At 38.0% G+C, this 23,179-nt stretch overlaps 1 protein-coding gene across 1 annotated transcript in view; it reads left to right on the forward strand.

Annotated features, from left to right (window-relative positions):
* Positions 1 to 23,179, forward strand: part of LOC126271682 (ribosomal protein S6 kinase beta-1) — a 201,082-nt gene that overhangs the window by 134,639 nt on the left and 43,264 nt on the right. The window contains exon 9 of the mRNA XM_049974171.1: positions 7,494 to 7,625. Coding sequence (XP_049830128.1) covers positions 7,494 to 7,625 — 132 coding nt within the window. The remainder of the gene's footprint in view (positions 1 to 7,493; positions 7,626 to 23,179) is intronic.

Below are 23,179 nucleotides of genomic sequence, written 5' to 3' on the forward strand. Positions count from 1 at the left end.
AATCAGCGTGAAGTGCATCCCTCACTCTCCCTATAGTCCAGATTTAGCCCATGTGACCTTTCTTCTTATTCCCTAACATGAAGAAATGCCTTCGTGGGACGCATTATCAATCATCAGAAGCAGTGGTGAAGGCTGCACAGGCAATTCATAAGGACATCTCAAAAAATGGTTTCCAGCATGTAATTGAAGACTGGCAGAAATGCTGGGACAAGTGCATCACATTCATGGGAGAGTACTTTGAGAAGAACTATCAAAATTATGAGGATGAGTAAAGGTATGTTATTAAAAAAAATGACGGATCATTCTTTATTGAACAGCCCTCATAATATGGAGAGTCAGTTTTTTTTTTTAATTTTACAGCTATTTCAGTGTTGTCACTTTGTATGCTATATTAAGTGAACCTAGTTGTTAATTAGCTTTCCAAGTGAAGTAAGTCCGAGTTGGTTTGCTTTCTGATACTGTATGGGAACAACTCAATTTACAGCATGTGTACATATGAAGAAAATAAGAGAAATAGAGATTACTTGAAAAAGAAGAAGAAGAAGAAGAAGAAGAAGATGGAACATATGATAAATCAGATTTATCACCTGATGAGTATGAAGGATTAGTGCCTGAAACTGATATCGAGATGGATGGTGATGAAAATGAAATAAGTTTTGAAACAGAGATTTCTGCTTTGGAAAATACAAATCAATGAAATGGGGTGAAGAGCCCTCCACCAAGAAGTATAATGACATGACCTCTGAATACTATTGTTCATCTACTGGGTATGTGAGATGTAGCTTATTTGGATTTCAAAAGGATTTGATAGTTGTTTAAAGTGTGCCAAAAAAGAACAATATGTGATACTTCTTTCATATATGCATTTCAGTAATGAAATAGATGAAAGCAAAGGACAGGAAAAGAAGCCTGAAATTATCACTGTGTAACATTCCACAAAAACAGTAGTAGATACATTGGATGAAATGTACACCATCTATTCCACACCAAGAAAAACGGAATCTGGCTCCGTGCAATATTTTTCCATATCCTGAATATTTCTGGAATAAATACTCAAATAATACTTACCAGAAATAATGAGACCGATCACATGGTCATCATATTGTCCCTATGACAAATAGGAGCTAATACCACGTTATACACAAGAGAACAGTGACAACATCCTTACCCAAATCCATTGATAAGGAGGAGGCCAAGAACACAAGAAAATGAGAACCAAGGATTTTCAGCAAAAAGAGCAAGGCTTGCAAATAGGAATGTGGATGATGATAGAAACAAGAAGGGAGAATGTACAGAGCGCGCTAGAAGTAACAAAGTTTTGTGTGAAGTACATTGAAAGGAAAGTATGTCGTGTAGTTTCAATATGTAATGAAATTTTCAATGAAGAACATGTTTCTAATACTGAATGAAACATCAAATTTTGTAGAAAATTTTAAACCTGACGGAAGTTAGAGATACATATAGTATATCAATTGAACATGGAAAGAAAGAAATATTTGTTTTTTATTACTATGTGTAATGTTAATGTTTAAATTACTATTACCAATGTGTATAAACAAGTGGAAAAGTTTGAGACTTCAATACAATAATGTGAAAAATAGATTTTTTTTCATTATAACAGTATTCAGACTCTTAAACATTGGATTGCTTCCATCACCCTGCACTAGTACTGATAATGAAATGCAGTGCTACAGTCCTTAAAGGTTAAGGGACAACAGAGGACCCATAATGAAGATAATTCAATGTAACACTTTAGATAAAAATTGCGTACTTAAATACAGTTTTTGTGTAAGACTTCTCATTTTGCTTACAACATTTCCTGCCCCTCACTGGCATCCTTTCCTGTTCTCTGCACTAGGACCAGAAGCCAGAAACTTCCAAAAGTGTTAACTGTACTTGTTGCAACAGTTTGGGAATAATCTCGGAGACCACAGATTAAGGAAAGGCACATTTCTAGTTCACTCTAATGCACACTGCGATCTTGTTCCAGATACACATTCATATACTTGGTGCTCTGTGATTACTGTCTACACATAATATGAGAAAGGAAAGTGAAACAGCTTCAAAAAAGAAAACAAAGACCAGTTCCACCTATACATCAGATACACTGAGATTGCTGCCCTGAGAAAAATTATACCGCATTTCTGTAAAGGCATTCCCTGACTCCAGAACAACCAAAAGAGGTGTTAGCTTAGCTGCAATGTTTATTTTAACAGTTAATTTTCCTTATCTGTTGTTGTTATGTAGGTGACTGTTGTCCACCAGCTGAAGCTGTTGAGGTTAAATTTTGTTGCCTCTAAAACTGACAGATTACCAATGCCACCACATTCATTGGAACAAAAGGTTAGAGGATCTTACTCCTGTACTATAGTGCAGACTGTCCCAGCTTGAGTGTCAGTGTATGCCATTCTGCCTGTGGGCATTGGCATGCAGAGGTGGGGAAACAGTGTAAGCATGGGCCGTCAGGCAGCCAGACCATAACCTACACAATACTGCCTAGGCTGAGTGACCCCAGCCATGGGAGGCTAACAGTCTTGTGCATGCCAAGAGTCAGGCATTAGTACCACCTGGCAGGCAGCATGTACAGTTGTGCCTGCCCACAGTCGTTTGAGGTTGTGTATGCCCAGTGAGACATTATTAAAACAACTTGCCATAGTGCTATGAGACAACGGTTTTGGGAGACAGTGATACGAATGAATCGACCAAAGCTGCTACCTGCCCAGAACTAATGCCAGATGCCTGATGCCAGAACTAAATGTAATTTTTCAGCCGTGATCTTCCCCTGCTCAAAGTCTTTGAAACAGGAGTCAACTTGCACAAAGGTCACCTTTGTGAAGTTAGTTGCAAAAGATTTGTGACAATGTTAGACATCCTTTTGGTGTTTGCTAGACAGTCTAGTTGTATGAGCCTTTTATCCTTATGGACTGTGGCAAACAGTAGATGACTTATCTTGATCATCTTTGAATACCAGTTGTATTTTCTACATTGTGAAGTTACACATTGGCATTTGCTATCTTGCACTGTGACTGGCCAGCTTTTGTTATTCTGAGTGCTTGTGGTTGCTGGTAAACTGTATTAATGACTAATGATATTGTGGTGCAGTTCTTCTTGTTACGAAAATGGGATGAAAAATTCCGCCTTATGCAAGACACCTTTTTTTTCCTGTGTTGTTTGACCCATACATGTTTCAGCAGTATTGTGGTATTATCAGTGGGTTTAATTTTTATTTTTAACTGTAAAACTGATGTTACATATTAACATTTGTATTGTTTATAGCATTATGTCAATGTTCCATTTATAGCTTAATTGGTGAAAAGTGGATGTATGCGTTATTTAACATACCTTACATGATGCTGTTGTCCATTTATTTTGGTAGCTATTCTGCTACACAGTATACAACTTGTCATCTGCAAAATCAAACGTATTTAATTTTTCTGTTTGATAAATGTTTATGAATGGAAATGAGTCAGTATCTCGTTTTTTGTGTGTAAGTTACAGTTTTGAAGTTGTGGTGCATTCTCCTATGTTGTTGGTGAAGTAAATAGGCTTACTTCATGACCTGTGGTGCTTGGTACTACACTTTTTCAATTTCTCAGAACATAGGCAGAGTTTTCGCTGTCACTATGTGTTGTTGTGGCTGTGTGGTATTCGTTTCGTAGTAGCATGTTTTGGCTGGGTGAGGAATGTGAGTTTGAATTGTTTTTGGCGTCAGTGGTTTGTGTGTGTGTGTGTGTGTGTGTGTGTGTGTGTGTGTGTGTGTGTGTGTGTGTTCAGAACTGGAGAGAAAGAGTGGGTTTTTTTCCATGAGAAGTTTTTTTGTAGGTGGTGTTTTTATAGTTCTTCTATTGTGTTGAAGAGTGTTTTGTTGCACAGTGATGTGTATTCATTGAGTTCTTTCCTTGGGCTATTGATTTTTGGTAGGGTAGAGGTGGCAGGGGACATCACATGTGACACTTTATATGTAAATCCTGCACATTGCTTATACAGTTCCAGTGACTACTTACAAACTTATATCTATTCAGTTACCATGCACTGTATCTACAGATAATACCAGCATTTTCCTTTTGCACAAAAGATTTTGGCGTTTATGGAACAGATTTGGTATGCTAACAAGATCAGTTTCCTTTAATTTTTCAAGTAATATTTCCTCATCTGCATATATTGAAGAATAATGGAAGAATGTGGCCTGTTGCATTTAATTATCATTAGTGCCGTACTGGACCTTACCTCTGACTGTTCATTGGGTTGCTTATTTGCAGATGTAAACTAATTTCATGCAACAATATGGAGTGCACGTTTTGACACACCTGCCCCCCAGTGCATCATTTTCTGAAATCCCATGGACACTTACTCATAACTCTGTCTCCCTCCCCTTCCTCTCAGACCACCCAAGCCTAGCCACAATGCGCACACGCGCGGCCCCCTCCCCCCCCCCCCCCCCCCACACACACACAAAACATTATGAATTAATTTCTTTTGAGGAATTTGCACTGTTTTTAACAAATTGGCATTGTATTAGAGATGGTGAAGGCTAGAGTCACCATTTGGTCATACTGATTTACATTTTTCCATTGTTGCTACTGTAAGGCCGTGAGTAGGGACCTGGAAAATTGCTATTGGGGACAGATGCAAATATAGATGCCATTTCTGACTTAAAATGTGAAAATGCGAATTTTGTTGTGAATTGTATTCAGATGAACTCTCGAATCACAAGTGGTTCAAAATAGCAGTTTTCTACATATAAACATCAAAAATGTAAACAATTATTGGTTACTGGTATTGTACTAATTCTAGTGAATTCCAGTTTGGAAAGTTGTGTGTAAGAACATTGTTGCAAAATAAGGAGCATACCTATACAAGAATGCAATGACGTATCAGTGCACTTGATAAATTATGCTCTAGTGACATGTCAAACAGTGGATGTTTGAATGGTGTTCCACATATGGCTTGGGACCTAGCATTTTAGAACAAAACACATTTGTCTTTGAGCTAAAGCTGGTGTTACTTGAAACTGGGCACACTTTAGCATTGGGAGGCAGGGAAGATGGCGAACACCATGTCATTGACTGTCGCTTCGTCACCAGATCATATCTGTAGCACCAGGTCTCACCTCTTGTAATGGCAGTTTCCAAATGCTACGGATTCCTGTCATTTATTTGGATGAAATCTCCAGATTTTCCATATGAATTTGCATCTGCTCATCTCTCATACAAATAGGGCACAAATCTCCTGCCTTTTCGAGTATTTGTGAACAATAATGCTTACACCATCTTTGCTTATATTCAACTCTTCTGTTACCATTCTTAAATCATCCACAAGTGTACATAACATTCGTTTGATGTCTGGGTTGTGCTTGTTGATGGCCAGAATGCACCTCATCCTTGACACCTTCCTTTCTATCTCTAAAGTGTTTAAAAAAAAGAAAAACACACACACACACACACACACACACACACACACACACACACACACACACACACACACACAGTGTCACTCACTGCTTCAGCACCATAAATATGAACTAACATTCCACGAGTCTGTCCTGTGCAAAATCTTTCTGCTGCAGCCTGCAGTTAAATTCCCTTTACTGGTTGGAATGATGTTTTATTGAGCATTTGAACAGTTCTTTTCTTGAAGTGATTTGGAAAGAGTCAGTTTACAGCTTACGTATACGGGATTAGTGTTAACATTAGCAAAGACTTTTTTGTCTTCATGCAACTACATTTAAAATGAAGTCTTTTGTTACATGGGCTACCAGTTTTTAAATAGAAATTTGTCTATGGGCCACCAGGAGTTTTTCAGGAAAAAGGATTATAGGTTAGATTTGAAACTTGCTTTGTGAAGTGAACTCCTTGGTGAATCCCTGTCATCTTTAATACTGGGTAAAAAAAAGGTTATTTTTTCCTCTGGTGTTGCATGTATGGGTGACTTAAGTGCTCTTCCCATATTGGAAATCTGGCCCTGTTGCTGTTCATACAAGGTGTGCACACATCAACAATTTTGCTCGCTTTTGGTCCAGTTGTTTATTTTTGTTTTCCAGCTAGTTGGTCTTGATGTAGCGCGAAGTCAAAGGTTTTATTGCAGTTTTTCTTAGTATCTTGCAAAGTTGACTTACCAGTGCTAAATTCTGTCCCTAACAATCTGGACAGAAGCTCTGGCTTCGATTTTATCAAGTACTTTATCTTCTAAACTTAGCAGTTTATATTTACTTTTAACACTCATGTCAGTTATGGCATTGTACTGTATGACACATTAGTTTACTTTTAAGCAATAACAGAGATGGAATTTAACAACTGTTCATATGAAATTCAGTAAGCCAGCTACATAGGCTTTAACTTGAAATTCCTGGCATATTAAAACTGTGTGATGGACAGGGACTTGAACCTGTGACCTTGCTTTTTACAGTCAAGTGCTCTGCCCACTGAGCTATCAAAGCATGAATCCTGCCCTGCTGTCAAAGCTTTTCTCCTGCCAGTACCTCAACTCAGGATTCAGTATGATCATGGGCATGTGATGAACTGTTATAAATATTAGCTACAGGTGAAGCCAATAGGATGGGTGAGGTTATGTTCAACATTTTACGTTAAGAGAGCTTAGCACAATCAATGCCCAGTACAGTAAAGCAGCATGTGTGTCTGCAGTAGTAATAAAAAAAGTTCCAATTATGAATTCTGAATTAGTACAGTTCAGAATTAATGAGGGTTCACTACACAGTGTAGTCAGATCTGAAATATGATAATAAAAATTAACGACGAAGTCATGGTACCAGTTGATTGGGGATCTTCTTTTGGCTTCTTGAAGATGGTGATTGAATGGACAAGGAAAAAAATAAATAGAATAAAAGTTACTTGGAGTGCTTAATCTAAATATTTTTCAAAACTGTGCTTAAAGTGTGTTTTAATGTAAACTTTGCTTCTCAGTGTGTAATTCAATTTTTTACTTACTGTATACACACACATCGGTTTTAAATGTGAGACTGTTCATAAACTAAGGTTTTGTTGGGGAGTGTTCAAGGGATATATGCTGTAAATTTTTAAGAGAAGGAGGAAAAAGAAAAAAAAAACCCCGCAACAGATTTTAGTGGTATTCTGATTATGACTTTAATGAAAATGAATAGTATGTGGGTGGGACATGTACTTGGGTGGATGGACAGCTGATTTCTTAGGAAATTCCACTCTGTTTAACAAAATAAAATAATTCCAAGATTTTATCATGATGCAATATTTGTAGAAAAGATCAGAAAATATGCAAGAACAAATGTGTATGTATGTGTATGTGTGTGTGTGTGTGTGTGTGTGTGTGTGTGTGTGTGTGTGTGTGTGTGGCATAAGACAGTAATAGATATTAATTAGCTGATGATTATGATTACATGCATGTGCTCAAATGAATTAAAGTTACTGGTTAAGCTTTTGCATAAAAAATTAGAAACTCTGTAATTTGCTTCCTCTATGTTGTTCACATTCATTATGTAACTTGTTGTTGTCTTTAAACAGAGGCAAGTGAACCAGCGACTGGGTTCAGGTCCAGGAGATGGTGAAGCCATAAAAATGCACCCCTTTTTCCGGCATATCAATTGGATTGATGTGCTGGCACGAAAATTGGAACCACCATTCAAGCCTTCTTTGGTTTGTATCTTTGCCCTAGTGGTTTTAACATTATACCCTTATAGCTTGTACATGTTATGCAATATACCGGGTGGTTATAATTAAAGTGCAGATACTCACAAAGGTCCAATGAGGGCTGTAATTATGATATGACAACAAAACTTAGTATATAGTCTACTGTGTTAATGTGAAATCTATTTACACTGGATAAAACTAGTTCCAATTTTGGACACAAGGTTCAAATCTGTCACTGATTGTAGGAAATATATGCAGAAATGTTTACGTATCTAAGGGATTAGGAACAGGAAGTGAACAGAATATATCAGAAAAGTGAAAAAGATGTAACGTTGATTTTATTATTAACTCACACCCATCTGTTCAATATGAGTATTGGAAATATTGTCAAGGTGCTGTATAGTGCCAGGTTTGCACCTATTAGCCAAAATTGGAACTAACAATCCAGTACATTAGACATAAGCATTGAAGCATGGTTCCAGTATACAGGCAGGTTAGCATGAACAGCCTGACTCAATGTAAACAAAACAATAACCTGGAACATCTTGTCACAGCACTGGACTGGTTTAAAAGTAGTAAAATCTCTTCCTTTTGTGTAGTTTGGATGTCGATCCTTATCTAGCCAAGTTTTGTAAATCCATCGTGTTTGCAGAATATGTCAGACCACAAATGTACTGTGAGGTGAGCAGATAGAGAGGAAAGAAAGTAAAGAATATTGAACCTGTGCAAGTAGCTGGAAAATGCTTGTTTCTAGGTAGTTCCAAAATAGAGCCTACAATTGTGGCTCGACTGTGGCTCCACCCCTCTACACCCCCACCCCTCCAAACACACACACACTGAAATATAACTTTCTATTTATATTACTTGAAACAATGTTAAATCTTGTTAAATAGAGAGAATATTTTATAAATGAGATGACTTCTATTGACAGTAAATTCTAACTTTTATAAGTTCAGTTAACATGAGATTTACCTTTTGTAGTTCCTGTAGTGAAGTTCTGCAAGAAGTCATTCAGCAGTAAATATATCATTTTTTGGTTTGTATGATGGCTAGCTTTTAAAGAGCAGGGTAAAACTTTGCAAAGAAAAGTATTTTTTCTTATTAGTGTCCAGAAGTGGTGGCAACTAATGATGAAATATAGAATATTTGAGAGTCCGGAAATGTAACTTCTAAATAATTTTGTGAAACTGCCCCCCCCCCCTTTTATATTACAATAATTCAGGTTATTATGTAGAAAAATTATTTTGTACATTTACAAGTTTCATGGCAGACATCTGCAAAGAAAACACAAACGAATTTGCCAGCTTATGGCAAAAATTAGTTATCGTTAATAAAGTTTAATATTTCCTATTTAGAAATTAGAATACTCATCAGCAGAGCAAATCATTGTGGGAAATAATAATATCGCAGTAATTGTGATGAATAATAAGTCATAAGACAAAAATAATAATTATAATATTAAGAAATAGAGCTCTCTAGAACTAAAATGTCTGACATGATAGAATCTGATAGTTCGAGAGGCTGACAGAAAAGCTCTAGGACAATAGAGAGCGCAAAATCGGTCGCACATCATAATTTATAGTAGTAACAGAGATGTTAATGCCGTGCTGATCACAGTAAGCTTGACATTAACACTAGACAATCAGCATTATATGATCACTGCAGTTAATGTAAAATATATCTTTCCTTCAACATTAATAATTATTTATTTCTACTGAGTCATGGGAGGCGTTATTTCTGTCTGCTAAAAACACACACACACACACACACACACACACACACACACACACACACGGAGGGGGGGGGGGGGGGGGTCGGCGTCAAGTTCTCTCAAAGGAAATGGTTGAAACACTGCGTGAATTTTCTGCCTTTGTTATATGTTGGGATCAGAAAATGTAGCATCTATTTTTGGCAGAAGTCGCATCTATTTTTTGTAAAATTCGTGTCTATTTTTGTTGAGGTTCGCGTATACTTTCTTTGTTTGTAAATGATTAGACACACAAATCTAAAAGGTTGTCACAGTACACGAGTGAGGACACAAGTTATTAGTAGTTTGCCTTTGCAAAAACTTAAAGGCTTTTTTCTTCCATAATGACATCTGTGTTCTTTGTTTGGCTGTATTTAAGCTTTCAAAAATGATTGTTCTGTTGAAAAACAGCAGCATTTTCCCACCAGTTAAGTGACTGATTCTCCGATATATGGTGTTTCTGGGCGTAATTTTACTTTTCCCACCCAATTCGAAGATTAAAAAATCAGCAGACTACTAATTTCGACGATTTGTGGCCATTCATAGCCCTAAGACACATGATTAGCGATGCTACAGATAGAACCAAACTTACGGCAACTAGATTGAAACATTAGGGGAAGAATTTCAGCACCATCGAAAAATGTTATAGATTTTGTTTTCCATTCGCTATAGTGCAGATGACAGGCGCTGTAGGCCATAATCACAGAGGGCCGTGAGTGTAAACTGACTAAAATTTTGACCACCACAGGAGAAGGAGCTTATTTCAAAAGAAGAAAAGAAAACAGTGAATGATGCACATCACAAAGCATTCATGTATGACTACTGTGCAATTGCTTGTTGAAGTTGTTAATGACGTACTTCAGGTCCGGCCTTTAACAATATTCAGTGCAACTAAAGTTCAAAACATCCGCCGCCTAAGTTGCCATGTTAAAACTGTCTGCATTATACTACCTTTGATCTTTAGCTGGCAAACAAACCTACACGTTTCTTTCTGGTAAATAGCTAGGTGCCATGGCTGAGTACTATGTTGCCCTACGCAACATGTATCTTAGACCATTCAGCTGTCCACAATTGACATGGCACATTGATACATGGTTACGTCCATGCACCTTTCTTTCTTTCTTTTTTTTTTTTTTTTAAGTAGGTTCTTGTCAACATTATCTTTCTAAAATGGGCTTTTTCAGTAATTGCTTACATTTTCAGTATTGTACACAGAAATAAAGCTGTTTCAAACTCTCTCTAATGAATAGCCCATCTTGATACAATTTGCTATGAAACAGTGTCTGTTAAATAATTTCACATTTTTGCATTTTTAGGCAAGATTCACATCTATTTCGTATTTATTGCAAAATGTGGATTTTTCTGGCCCCTGGTTATGCATATGTCGCTATATGTAGAAGAATGAGATTTTCACTCTGCAGTGGAGTGTGCGCTGATATGAAACTTCCTGGCAGATTAAAACTGTGTGCCGGACTGAGACTCGAACTCGGGACCTTTGCCTTTCGCGAGCTAGTGCTCTACCATTGGCAAACGGAAAAATATTGTGTTACTAGTAGATTTCATGGCAGCATTGTTTGATAGTTCCCTTTTATGCTCTCTAACTTGTTTTGTTAGTGTGTTTCAGTAGTAGCATTCACAGAACCAGTATTTATACTTGAGCTACTGACAATGGTCACACAGATAAAAGATTTGACAAATGTTATTCTGAAAGTGTCAGTACTCTGGAAAGGTTCAAAATATTAATGATTTAATATATTTGCATTGTTCAAATCTCAAATTAAGGACACATTGTCGGCTTAATTGCACCCATGAAAATATTTTTATAATAGTGTACTGCTGGGATCAAAACTCTCACAATGCACATTTTACGCTCTGTGGCATTACTGTTCTGTTCATTCTTCTCAGCAGGGGATAGTTTGATTGAAAACAAAACATAATGCAATATTTTTACCTGTCACAAACTGTTGACTATATTTAGTAGAAAATTACACTAGTTTTCAAATGAGAAGTGTGTTCCCACCACCTGTTTTTCCCCCCCTTTTTTTCCTTTTTTCCTTAATTTTTTTCCCCACCCTCTCTAGACTAGGAAAGCCCCTGAGTATAATTATCTAAAGTTATTCAAGAAAATTATAGTAAACAAGTAGCAGCTTCATATGCATTCCATGGTGAATGTAGACTGCCACATGTATTTTGTAAAAGAATCTACTGTGGATAACAGAAGTGAAGAAAGTTAAAATTCACGAATGGTACCACAGAATAAGGAGGAGACTGTATAGAGAAAGATGTGAGTGTAGAATGACTGAAAGGACAGGAGTGAAGGAGTACGTTAGTCAAGGACTAGAGTAAATTGGCTTGTTTTTTGGATTGGTTTAGATTTGCGAAATGACGATTTCTTGGTTTATCACAATTTCAATATTTATCAAAATATTGAACTAAAATTTTGCAGATAAGTCTGTTGTTTATAGCAAAGTTACCTCCTGTTTTCTTAAAGCACACTGTGGCTGCAATTTTTAATTTCCTTTTAAATATTTGGCATCTGGTTATTACATGAACTGTTGTTTCCCCTTAAAGTTTTGACCATTGAAATTGAAATTGAATATCTCTCTGATTTTGTCTTCTTGTTTCTGATAATTTTGTTTCCTTTTTGAAGTTTCCATGTTCTTAAAATTATTTTTTCTTCACATTCAATTCTCCACTATTGGTGTTTCCTTGCTCTTCTCAGAGGATTATATTTCCTACAGTGTGTGTCAGTTCCTAACCTGTTTAGCCTCATTTCTCTAAATTTAGTTCTCCCAGAGTATTGTTGGTAAAAGTCTGGATTACGTTTAAGTTTTAATCTATCAGGGTTTTTTATTTTTGCAATTTGTATATTATTTATTGTGGGCCCCAAATAATTTCCAACTCTTAAAAGGATGTCCTGAAAACTCCTAAAAGCTTTGTAAGTAAAACAAATGTCATTAACATTCTACATTTGTATTCTTTATGTCTACATATTTGCAGCCTTCTGCCACTAGAGTGCTCTAAATTGTAGCGTGTAACTCGGCTGTGCATAACGTAACTGTCGGTGCTTGAGAAGCAGCAGGCTGTAATTGAGTTCGAAGAGAGAGTTCGTACATGGAGCACCCTCTCGTTTAGCATGACAATGCCAGATCACACGAGTGCTCTGACATCTGCAATAATCCAATGCTGTGGGTTCACTGTCGTACCACCATCGATGGTGGACTTCGCCGTGTCCAACTTTCGTCTGATTTCAAAACTTAAAGAACATCTTCAAGGACATCACTTTGATAGTGTTGAAGCATTGCAAGCAGAGGTGAGGTTGTGGCTCGATCAACAGTCAAACATTCTACAATAACAGCGTCAACAAACTGGACTGTAATTGGGAGAAATGTGTTCATTGGCATGGTGACCATGTTGAGAAATAAATGTATAGACAAGAAAAATAAAGATGTATAATGTTAACAATGTTTGTTTTATTTAAAAAGCTTTACAGGACTTGTATGGGAATAACAGTCAAAAAACCATTTTTTAAATTTTTATCTTAAAAATTCTCTGTAGTTTTCTGAATGAGAAAAAGTTTACTTCCAGGAAAATGAACCACAGAAAGTACCAAAATTAGAGGAATTTAAGTGGATGCATGTACCACAACATCCCCGTGGCACGAAGCCAGCTCCGTTAAAAATAAAGTTTGCTCTCATTTGTTTCATTTTTATGACTTTCTAGTCCATTAAGTTGGTTAACTTCTGAAAGCTTTACAATTGATCATCTTTTGTTTATACAGAGAGTTTAGTCACTGCTTACTGTTGTTTTGGTTTGAATATTTGGTGTATAGCGAAGTAATTGTGTGGAAGAGTTTCTTTGTGTGTGTGTGTGTGTGTGTGTGTGTGTGTGTGTGTGTGTGTGTGTGTGTGTGTGTGTTTTTGTTTGTTTTATTCCACTTGGAAAGCAGTGGGAAGAATTAAGAACTTCAGTGTTAAACTACTTAAATTTTATGGAAATCAGTTCACAGGGTTGCATACGACCCAGAACATCCGGGAAAAACTCGGGAATTTTTTTGTGCGGTGAAACTGGGAGAAACCCGGGAATTTTTTATAATTCCGGGAATTTTTCAATGTTTTAGATACCAGTTAAATTTTTGTGATTTTGACTGGTAAGAACCAGTGCTCTAATGAAGGATATTACTGTATCCCACTTCTCCAGAATAATACTGCAGCTACAAAACGTGAATGAGGAAAAAAAAAAAAAAACTTAAGTCGCAAAGGAAATGCGCCTTATGCAACAACAAACCACAGTGCTCATACAAGCGTCTGCCAACCATAGTGTGTCTAAGGCTTTAGGAAGAATATGCAGTGCTTCCTAACAACAAATTGCCTCTGATGAGCGTGACGTGACAGCTGTTCACATTAAATTCATTTGAGCAGCTGCGGGCGGGCTCTTGCGCATGCGCAGTTGAGCCGTGTATGAGTTGTACCTTCTCCCACTTCTGGCTACAAATGTGTGGCTGTGCGCCACTATCTAAATTGCTCCGGTTCGGAAATATCGTACGGAAATATCGTAGATCCGGGGCTGATGCACAGAGCAGTCTGAGTTGTAATGAGGAAGTGGGTAGTCTCCATGTGACCTGTGTTTACGTTTAGTGATTTTGCTGTTTCCTCTTCGTTTATTGCTCTCACATTAAATGAAAACGAAACGGATTTCTGTGGCCGGGAGTTACCAAATGAATTAAAATACGTTCACATTATTATGGAAGGCTAAAATATGTTGTTAGTTTCAGGTTTTATTTCCACCTTTCTGACTGTCAAGCATTAATCGCCTTGTAGAACAATGAAGTTATTTTTGTCACTTTGCTTTTATTAATCTTTTGCACTGAGACAGTCAATTTAGTGTTTAATTTCACACTGTGGGCTAGTTTCATCTGTTCGCTGCATTTCAAGTGCACGTTTTCCATCTTCTAGCTCGTGTGGCATTATGCCGTAATAAAGAACCAAACATGAGATAATACAGTACTGGTACTCAAGAAAATTTACATCCGAATCTGGACGTAACGATAGTGCACTTTAAGCAGAATTACGCATTTTAGTATGGTCCACGAAATTCCGATGGTCTTAAAGTATACTTTGTCTTGTTTCTTTTATGACATAATGCACGATCTTTTAATGTTTTACACGTACGAACATGCGGGCTTTCTGTGTCAACGTGGCTGCGCAGGCACCGTGGCACCTGTTATCTGGCACTCTCTGGCAACTGCTGAAACGACCCAATTTCTAATAGGTCACAGGAAAATATTGTGAATGGTGGTTTCAAAAGTGTTACTTTCAAAGTAAATTTCCTTTTACGCAAGATGAACTATGTGCGATAATGTACAATGACTTTCTTAAATCGCAGAGCATTTGCCTCTCATTTAAAAATCAACTCTTTGAGGATGACCATCTAGAAGAATTTCGAGCCCAGATCATAAGACATTTACGTCTTTATTAAAAATTTTACTGGCTTATTTGTGTGATGTATCTTAAAGTGTAACATGTGCAAAAAGTTCATCATATGTGGAAGCTTAGCTCCTCTTGCAGATTATTAATCTTAGAGACCAGTTTTATTTGTGAAAGCTTTGTTGTTCTTGTAGCGACACTATGTATATTAATTTAAACCATTGACTTCTCTTTTTTGTGTGTTCGTGCTACTACTTAAGAGTGATCTTGCTATTGGTTGACTACATCATGTGTCCTATGCTGTCATCAACTGTCGATCACGTGACATGAGCTATGACTGGCTTACAAAAGCGCGTTGCAATTCAGATTTCATTGCTTCGGGAAGTAACATGCAGTGTTTAGTGGAATTCGAATTTATACCTCCGTAACACGAAAAAATGCTGCGTACATGTTGCTGCACATCAAAGATTTGGGTTTTGTTTTCTAAAGTGCCAGCAAATTCTACCTCTGTGTAGTAAACCATAAACATTCTAAGGATTGATATGTTTTACAGTGCCGAGGAAAAGTATACTGTCACTTAACGTGGAAAAAGTGTATTTTCACCCAGGAAAAATCCGGGAATTTTTTTTCATTGTCCATGTATACACTCTGGTTCACCAAATGGATTAAGTCTGCTAATACTGAAATAAAATGTGATACAACATTTGACTCGGCTTCAACTACTCAAAGTGCTTCAAAGCTAAACTGACGTATTTGGACAATGGGCTTGACAGTATTAATACTGATAATATAGCTATGACAACTATTGATTAAGGTTGTGTTGTTGTAGTTGAACACTGTTTTATCTGAACTAATAAATAAGGCTTTGCAGTGTAAGGAGTGTGACAGTACTGGTGTGAAGGTAGTTGAGGAGATACATGCTAGAAAAGCTTGTGCATCAAAATTAAGAATTGTTTGTAATTTTTGTGAGTTAAGCAAATTTGGCTGTACTTGTGGCGTAACTAAAGAGACCCTATAACACAAATATTAAACTTCCTTGTGCTAGGAGGCATATAGGCAAAAGTTGCAGAAATGCACAATTTTCTGTGCTCTTGTGAACTTGAATCCCCCTACAAGGTTTGACAAGTACAATATAATTATTGTGCAGACCTTAGAAGAAGTAGCAAATGATTGTATGAAAACGCTGTTCAGGAAAGTGTAGACATGAATGATAGTGATACATGTATGTCTGCACCCTTGGATGCATCCTCGCAATGAAGAGGCCATGGTTCGCTAAATGGTGTAGTGACAGCTACCTCCTTGGACAGTGGCAGAGTCATTGATGTGTAATTTATGACAAAGTACTGTCATGGCTGTACTAGTGGAAATGAAAATAATGAATATTTGATTAATTTTAGTTGTTATAGTGGAGGGATGGAATCTGAAGGTAGTGAGAAAATATTTCACAGGTCAGTGGAGAACTATGGTGCAATGTATGCATCTTACCTAGAAGATTGAGTCTCAAAAGCATACCAAAAAAGTTTGTGAATCCAAACCTTATGCTGACACAAAATTTTAAAAAAATGGAATGTGTTGGACATGGCCAGAAAAGGTTAGTTACAAGATTGAGGAATTTGAAAGGAAAGAAATTACCTGACTGTATGTGCATTAGTGGATGTGGTCAGCTTGCAGATGAAGAAATACACAGGTTGCAGTATTCTTATGAACAATCCGTAAGACAAAATAAAAATGACCATGAGGGAATCAAGAAAGCAGTATGGGCTACCTTCTTATATAAATCCTCCACAGATGACTACCCATTTTACACACTCTGCCCACCTGGCAGTGATTCATGGTGTGGCTACCAGGTTGCTGTTACTCAAGGTGGCACCTACAATCATAAATGTTCTTTGCCATTTGCTATAATGGAAGTTATAGGGATCTTTGTGACACAAGATTATTAGTGAAACGTTTATGTGGTAGGGCCCAAAATCCAAATGAAAGTTTCAACAATTGTATATGTGAATGGATACCAAAAACTATTCTAGTAGGACTAAATACTTCGAAAATAGGTGTGCTAGACGCTGTTCTATGTTTCAATGACAGTGGAACTGATGGGAGTGCCTGGTGGACTAAATATGCATAGAGCTCTAATAGCCATTAACCAAAGGAGACTCTTCAAAGAAGAAAAACCAGTGTTTGAAGCCACCAAAGAGGCAAGAAGAAGAGGAAGTAGTAGTGTGAAAAAGAGAAGGGAGGAAGAACAACACAGGAAACAAGATGAACATGGACCTGGGATGCATCAGTGCCATGCAAGTTTAACAGAAAAAGAAAGCTTTAACTTGAATTTCCTTTAAGTTAAATTATTTCATGTTCTGGTACACTATGTGTAAAAACTATTAAAGATAGAGCACTGAAATTTTGTACACTGTCTTAAAACATGCTTAACTAAAAAGTAGACTACACCTGTGACATAACTTTGAAAACATTTTTTTTTTTTGAGAAACTCTGAATTAATTTCCAGAATTTTTGATCATCATATTGAAAATTTTTCTGTACTGCAGTTTATGACAGAACCATCTTTTCAATAGTGTGCTTCGAAGATAATAGCGTAAAGAACTTACAGGAAAAAAAAAAAAATAAACCTTCTGCTTCGTTTGTATTTTGAGTAATGTGTAGTAGTAGTAGTAGTAGTAGTAGTAGTAGTAGTAGTTGTTGTTGTTGTTGTTGTTGTTGTTGTTGTTGTTGTTGCCTTCAGTCCTCAGGCTGGTTTGATGCAGCTCTCCTTGCTACTCTATCCTGTGCAAGCTGCTTCATCTCACAGTACCTACTGCAACCTACATCCTTCTGAATCTGCTGAGTGTATTCATCTCTTGGTCTCCCTCTACGATTTTTACCCTCCACGCTGCCTTCCAATACTAAATTGGTGATCCCTTGATGCCTCAGAACATGTCCTACCAACCAATCCCTTCTTCTAGTCAATTTGTGCCACAAACTTCTCTTCTCCCCAATTCTATTCAATACTTCCTCACTAGTTATATGATCTAACCCATCTAATCTTCAGCATTCTTCTGTAGCACCACATTTCGAAAGCTTCTATTCTCTTCTTGTCCAAACTATTTATTGTCCATGTTTTGCTTCCATACATGGCTACACTCCATACAAATACTTGCAGAAATGACTTCCTGACACTTAAATCTATACTCGATGTTAACAAATTTCTCTTCTTCAGGAATGATTTCCTTGCCATTGCCAGTCTACATTTTATATCTTCTCTACTTCAACCATCATCAGTTATTTTGCTCCCCAAATAGCAAAACTCCTTTACTACTTTGTCTCATTTCCTACTCTAATTCCCTCAGCATTGTCCGACTTAATTCGACTACATTCCATTATTCTCGTTTTGCTTTTGTTGATGTTCATCTTATATCCTCCTTTCAAGACACTATCCATTCCGTTCAACTGCTCTTCCAGGTCCTTTGCTGTCTCTGACAGAATTACAATGTCATCGGCAAACCTCATAGGTTTTATTTCTTCTCCATGGATTTTAATACCTACTCTGAATTTTTCTTTTGTTTCCTTCACTGCTTGCTCAATATACAGATTGAATAACATTGGGGATAGGCTACAGCCGTGTCTCATTCTCTTCCCAACCACTGCTCCCCTTTCTGCCCCTTTGATTCTTATAACTGCCATCTGGTATCCGTACAAATTGTAAATAGCCTTTTGCTCCCTGTACTTTACCCCTGCCACCTTCAGAATTTGAAAGGGAGTATTCCAGTCAACATTGTCAAAAGCTTTCTCTAAGTCTACAAATGCTAGAAACGTAGGTTTGCCCTTCCTTAATCTAGCTTCTAAGATAAGTCGTAGGGTCAGTATTGCCTCACGTGTTCCAATATTTCTACGGAATCCAAACTGATCTTCCCCGAGGTCAGCTTCTACCAGTTTTTCCATTCGTCTGTAAGGAATTCACGTTAGTATTTTGCAGCTGTGACTTATTAAACTAATAGTTCGGTCAACACCTGCTTTCTTTGGGATTGGAATTATTATATTCTTCTTGAAGTCTGAGGGTATTTCACCTGTCTCATACATCTTGCTCACCAGGTGGAAGAGTTTTGTCCGGACTGGCTCTCCCAAGGCCGTCAGTAGTTCTAATGGAATGTTTTCTACTCCCGGGGCCTTGTTTCGACTCAGGTCTTTCAGTGCTCTGTCAAACTCTTCACACAGTATCGTATCTCCCATTTCATCTTCATGTACATCATCTTCCATTTCCATAATATTGTCCTCAAGTACATCGCCCTTGTATAGACCCTTTATATACTCCTTCCACCTTTCTGCTTTCCCATCTTTGCTTAGAACTGGGTTTCCACCTGAGCTCTTGATATTCATACAAGTGATTCTCTTATCTCCAAAGGTCTCTCTAATTTTCCTATAGGCAGTATCTATTTTACCCTTAATGAGATAAGCCTCTACATCCTTACATTTGTCATCTAGCCACCCCTGCTTAGCCATTTTGCACTTCCTGTCGATCTCATTTTTGAGATGTCTGTATTCCTTTTTGCCTGCTTCGTTTACTGCATTTTTATATTTTCTCCTTTCATCAATTAAATTCAATATTTCTTCGGTTACCCAAGGATTTCTACTAGCCCTCGTCTTTTTACTTACTTGAACCTTTGTTGCCTTCACTACTTCATCCCTCAAAGCTACCCATTCTTCTTCTATTGTATTTCTTTCCCCCATTCCTGTCAATTGCTCCGTTATGCTCTCCTTGAAACTCCGTACCAACCTCTGGTTCTTTCAATTTATCCAGGTCCCATCTCCTTAAATTCCCACCTTTTTGCAGTTTCTTCAGTTTTAATCTACAGGTCATAACCAATAGATTGTTGTCAGTCCAAATCTGCCCCTGGAAATGTCTTACAATTTAAAACCTGGTTCCTAAATCTCTGTCTTACCATTATATAATCTATCTGAAACCTGTCAGTATCTCCAGGCTTCTTCCATGTATGCAGCCTTCTTTTATGGTTCTTGAACCAAGTGTTAGCTATAGTTAAGTTGTGCTCTGTGCAAAATTCTACCAGGCTGCTTCCTCTTTCATTTCTTTGCCCCAGTCCATATTCACCTACTATGTTCCCTTCTATCCCTTTTCCTATTACTGAATTCCAGTCACCCATGACTATTAAATTTTCGCCACCCTTCACTATCTGAATAATTTCTTTTATTTGATCATTCATTTCATCAATTTCGTCGTCATCTGCAGAGCTAGTTGGCATATAAACTTGTACTACTGTAGTAGGTGTGGGCTTTGTATCCATCTTGGCCACAATAATGTGTTCACTGTGTTGTTTGTAGTAGCTTACCTGCATTCCTATTTTCCTATTCATTATTAAACCTACTCCTGCATTACCCCTATTTGATTTTGTGTTTATAACCCTGTATTCACCTGACCAGAAGTCTTGTTCCTCCTGCCACCAAACTTCACTAATTCCCACTATATCGAACTTCAACCTATTCATTTCCCTTTTTAAATTTTCTAACCTACCTGCCCGATTCAGGGATCTGACATTCCACGCTCCGATCCGTAGAACGCCAGTTTTCTTTCTCCTGATAACGACCTATGATGTACATAAATAATTAGCATGGTTTATTTCACGTGCAACGAAAAAATACAATTTTTAAAAAGTGTGCGAGTTAAAACAGTGGTTCATATATAAAAAGGTCCCAAAAGCTGTTTTAAAAGGTAGTAAGCATTACATGGGCTTGCAAATCTTATTCTTTGAATTACACTGTTTAGAAAACTGACAATTTTTTCAAGGTTTCCCTTAGTATTCACGAAACAGTTCGAGCATTCACGTAAATTCAGAGTCATTACTTTTCAGCATACCCACATACATTTATCTTTTTATAAGTCTGCTATATTATCACCACATCGTGTACATCTACATCTACATCCGTACTCCGCAAGCCACCTGACGGTGTGTGGCGGAGGGTACCCTGAGTACCTCTATCGGTTCTCCCTTCTATTCCAGTCTCGTATTGTACGTGGAAAGAAGGATTGTCGGTATGCTTCTGTGTGGGCTCTAATCTCTCTGATTTTATCCTCATGGTCTCTTCGCGAGATATACGTAGGAGGGAGCAATATACTGCTTGACTCTTCGGTGAAGGTATGTTCTCGAAACTTTACAAAAGCCCGTACCGAGCTACTGAGCGTCTCTCCTGCAGAGTCTTCCACTGGAGTTTATCTATCATCTCCGTAACGCTTTCGCAATTACTAAATGATCCTGTAACGAAGCGCGCTGCTCTCCGTTGGATCTTCTCTATCTCTTCTATCAACCCTACCTGGTGCGGATCCCACACTGCTGAGCAGTATTCAAGCATTGGGCAAACAAGTGTACTGTAACCTACTTCCTTTGTTGTCGGATTGCATTTCCTTAGGATTCTTCCAATGAATCTCAGTCTGGCATCTGCTTTACCGACGATCAACTTTATATGATCATTCCATTTTAAATCACTCCTAATGCGTACTCCCAGATAATTTATGGAATTAACTGCTTCCAGTTGCTGACCTGCTATTTTGTAGCTAAATGATAAGGGACCTATCTTTCTATGTATTCGCATCACATTACACTTCGCTACATTGAGATTCAATTGCCATTCCGTGCACCATGCGTCAATTCGCTGCAGATCCTCCTGCATTTCAGTACAATTTTCCATTGTTGCAACCTCTCGATACACCACAGCATCATCTGCAAAAAGCCTCAGTGAACTTCCGATGTCATCCACCAGGTCATTTATGTATATTGTGAACAGCAACGGTCCTATGACACTCCCCTGCGGCACACCTGAAATCACTCTTACTTCGGAAGACTTCTCTCCATTGAGAATGACGTGCTGCGTTCTGTTATCTAGGAACTCCTCAATCCAATCACACAATTGATCTGATAGTCCGTATGCTCTTACTTTGTTCATTAAACGACTGTGGGGAACTGTGTCAAACGCCTTGCGGAAGTCAAGAAACACGGCATCCACCTGTGAACCCGTGTCTAAGGCCCTCTGAGTCTCGTGGACGAATAGCGCGAGCTGGGTTTCACACGATCGTCTTTTTCGAAACCCATGCTGATTCCTACAGAGTAGATTTCTAGTCTCCAGAAAAGACATTATACTCGAACATAATACGTGTTCCAAAATTCTACAACTGATCGACGTTAGAGATATAGGTCTATAGTTCTGCACATCTGTTCGACGTCCCTTCTTGAGAACGGGGATGACCTGTGCCCTTTTCCAATCCTTTGGAACGCTTCGCTCTTCTAGAGACCTACGGTACACCGCTGCAAGAAGGGGGGCAAGTTCCTTCGCGTACTCTGTGTAAAATCGAACTGGTATCCCATCAGGACCAGCGGCCTTTCCTCTTTTGAGCGATTTTAATTGTTTCTCTATCCCTCTGTCGTCTACTTCGATATCTACCATTTTGTCAACTGTGCGACAATCTAGAGAAGGAAGCACAGTGCAGTCTTCCTCTGTGAAACAGCTTTGGAAGAAGACATTTAGTAATTCGGCCTTTAGTCTGTCATCCTCTGTTTCAGTACCATTTTGGTCACAGAGTGTCTGGACATTTTGTTTTGATCCACCTACCGCTTTGACATAGGACCAAAATTTCTTAGGATTTTCTGCCAAGTCAGTACATAGAACTTTACTTTCGAATTCATTGAAAGCCTCTCGCATAGCCCTCCTCACACTACATTTCGCTTCGCGTAATTTTTGTTTGTCTGCAAGGCTTTGGCTATGTTTATGTTTGCTGTGAAGTTCCCTTTGCTTCCGCAGCAGTTTTCTAACTCGGTTGTTGTACCACGGTGGCTCTTTTCCATCTCTTACGATCTTGCTTGGCACATACTCATCTAACGCATATTGTACCATGGTTTTGAACTTTGTCCACTGATCCTCAACACTATCTGCACTTGAGACAAAACTTTTGTGTTGAGCCGTCAGGTACTCTGTAATCTGCTTTTTGTCACTTTTGCTAAACAGAAAAATCTTCCTATCTTTTTTTAATATTTCTATTTACGGCTGAAATCATCGACGCAGTAACCGCTTTATGATCGCTGATTCCCTGTTCTGCATTAACTGATTCAAATAGTTCGGGTCTGTTTGTCACCAGAAGGTCTAATATATTATCGCCAAGAGTCGGTTTTCTGTTTAACTGCTCAAGGTAGTTTTCAGATAAAGCACTTAAAAATATTTCACTGGATTCTTTGTCCCTGCCACCCGTTATGAACGTTTGAGTCTCCCAGTCTATATCCGGCAAATTAAAATCTCCACCCAGAACTATAACATGGTGGGGAAATCTAATCGAAATATTTTCCAAATAATTCTTCAGGTGCTGAGTCACAACAGCTGCTGAGCCCGGGGGCCTA

This window comes from Schistocerca gregaria, chromosome 1 (genome assembly GCF_023897955.1).
Source record: "Schistocerca gregaria isolate iqSchGreg1 chromosome 1, iqSchGreg1.2, whole genome shotgun sequence".
Taxonomy (NCBI): domain Eukaryota; kingdom Metazoa; phylum Arthropoda; class Insecta; order Orthoptera; family Acrididae; genus Schistocerca; species Schistocerca gregaria.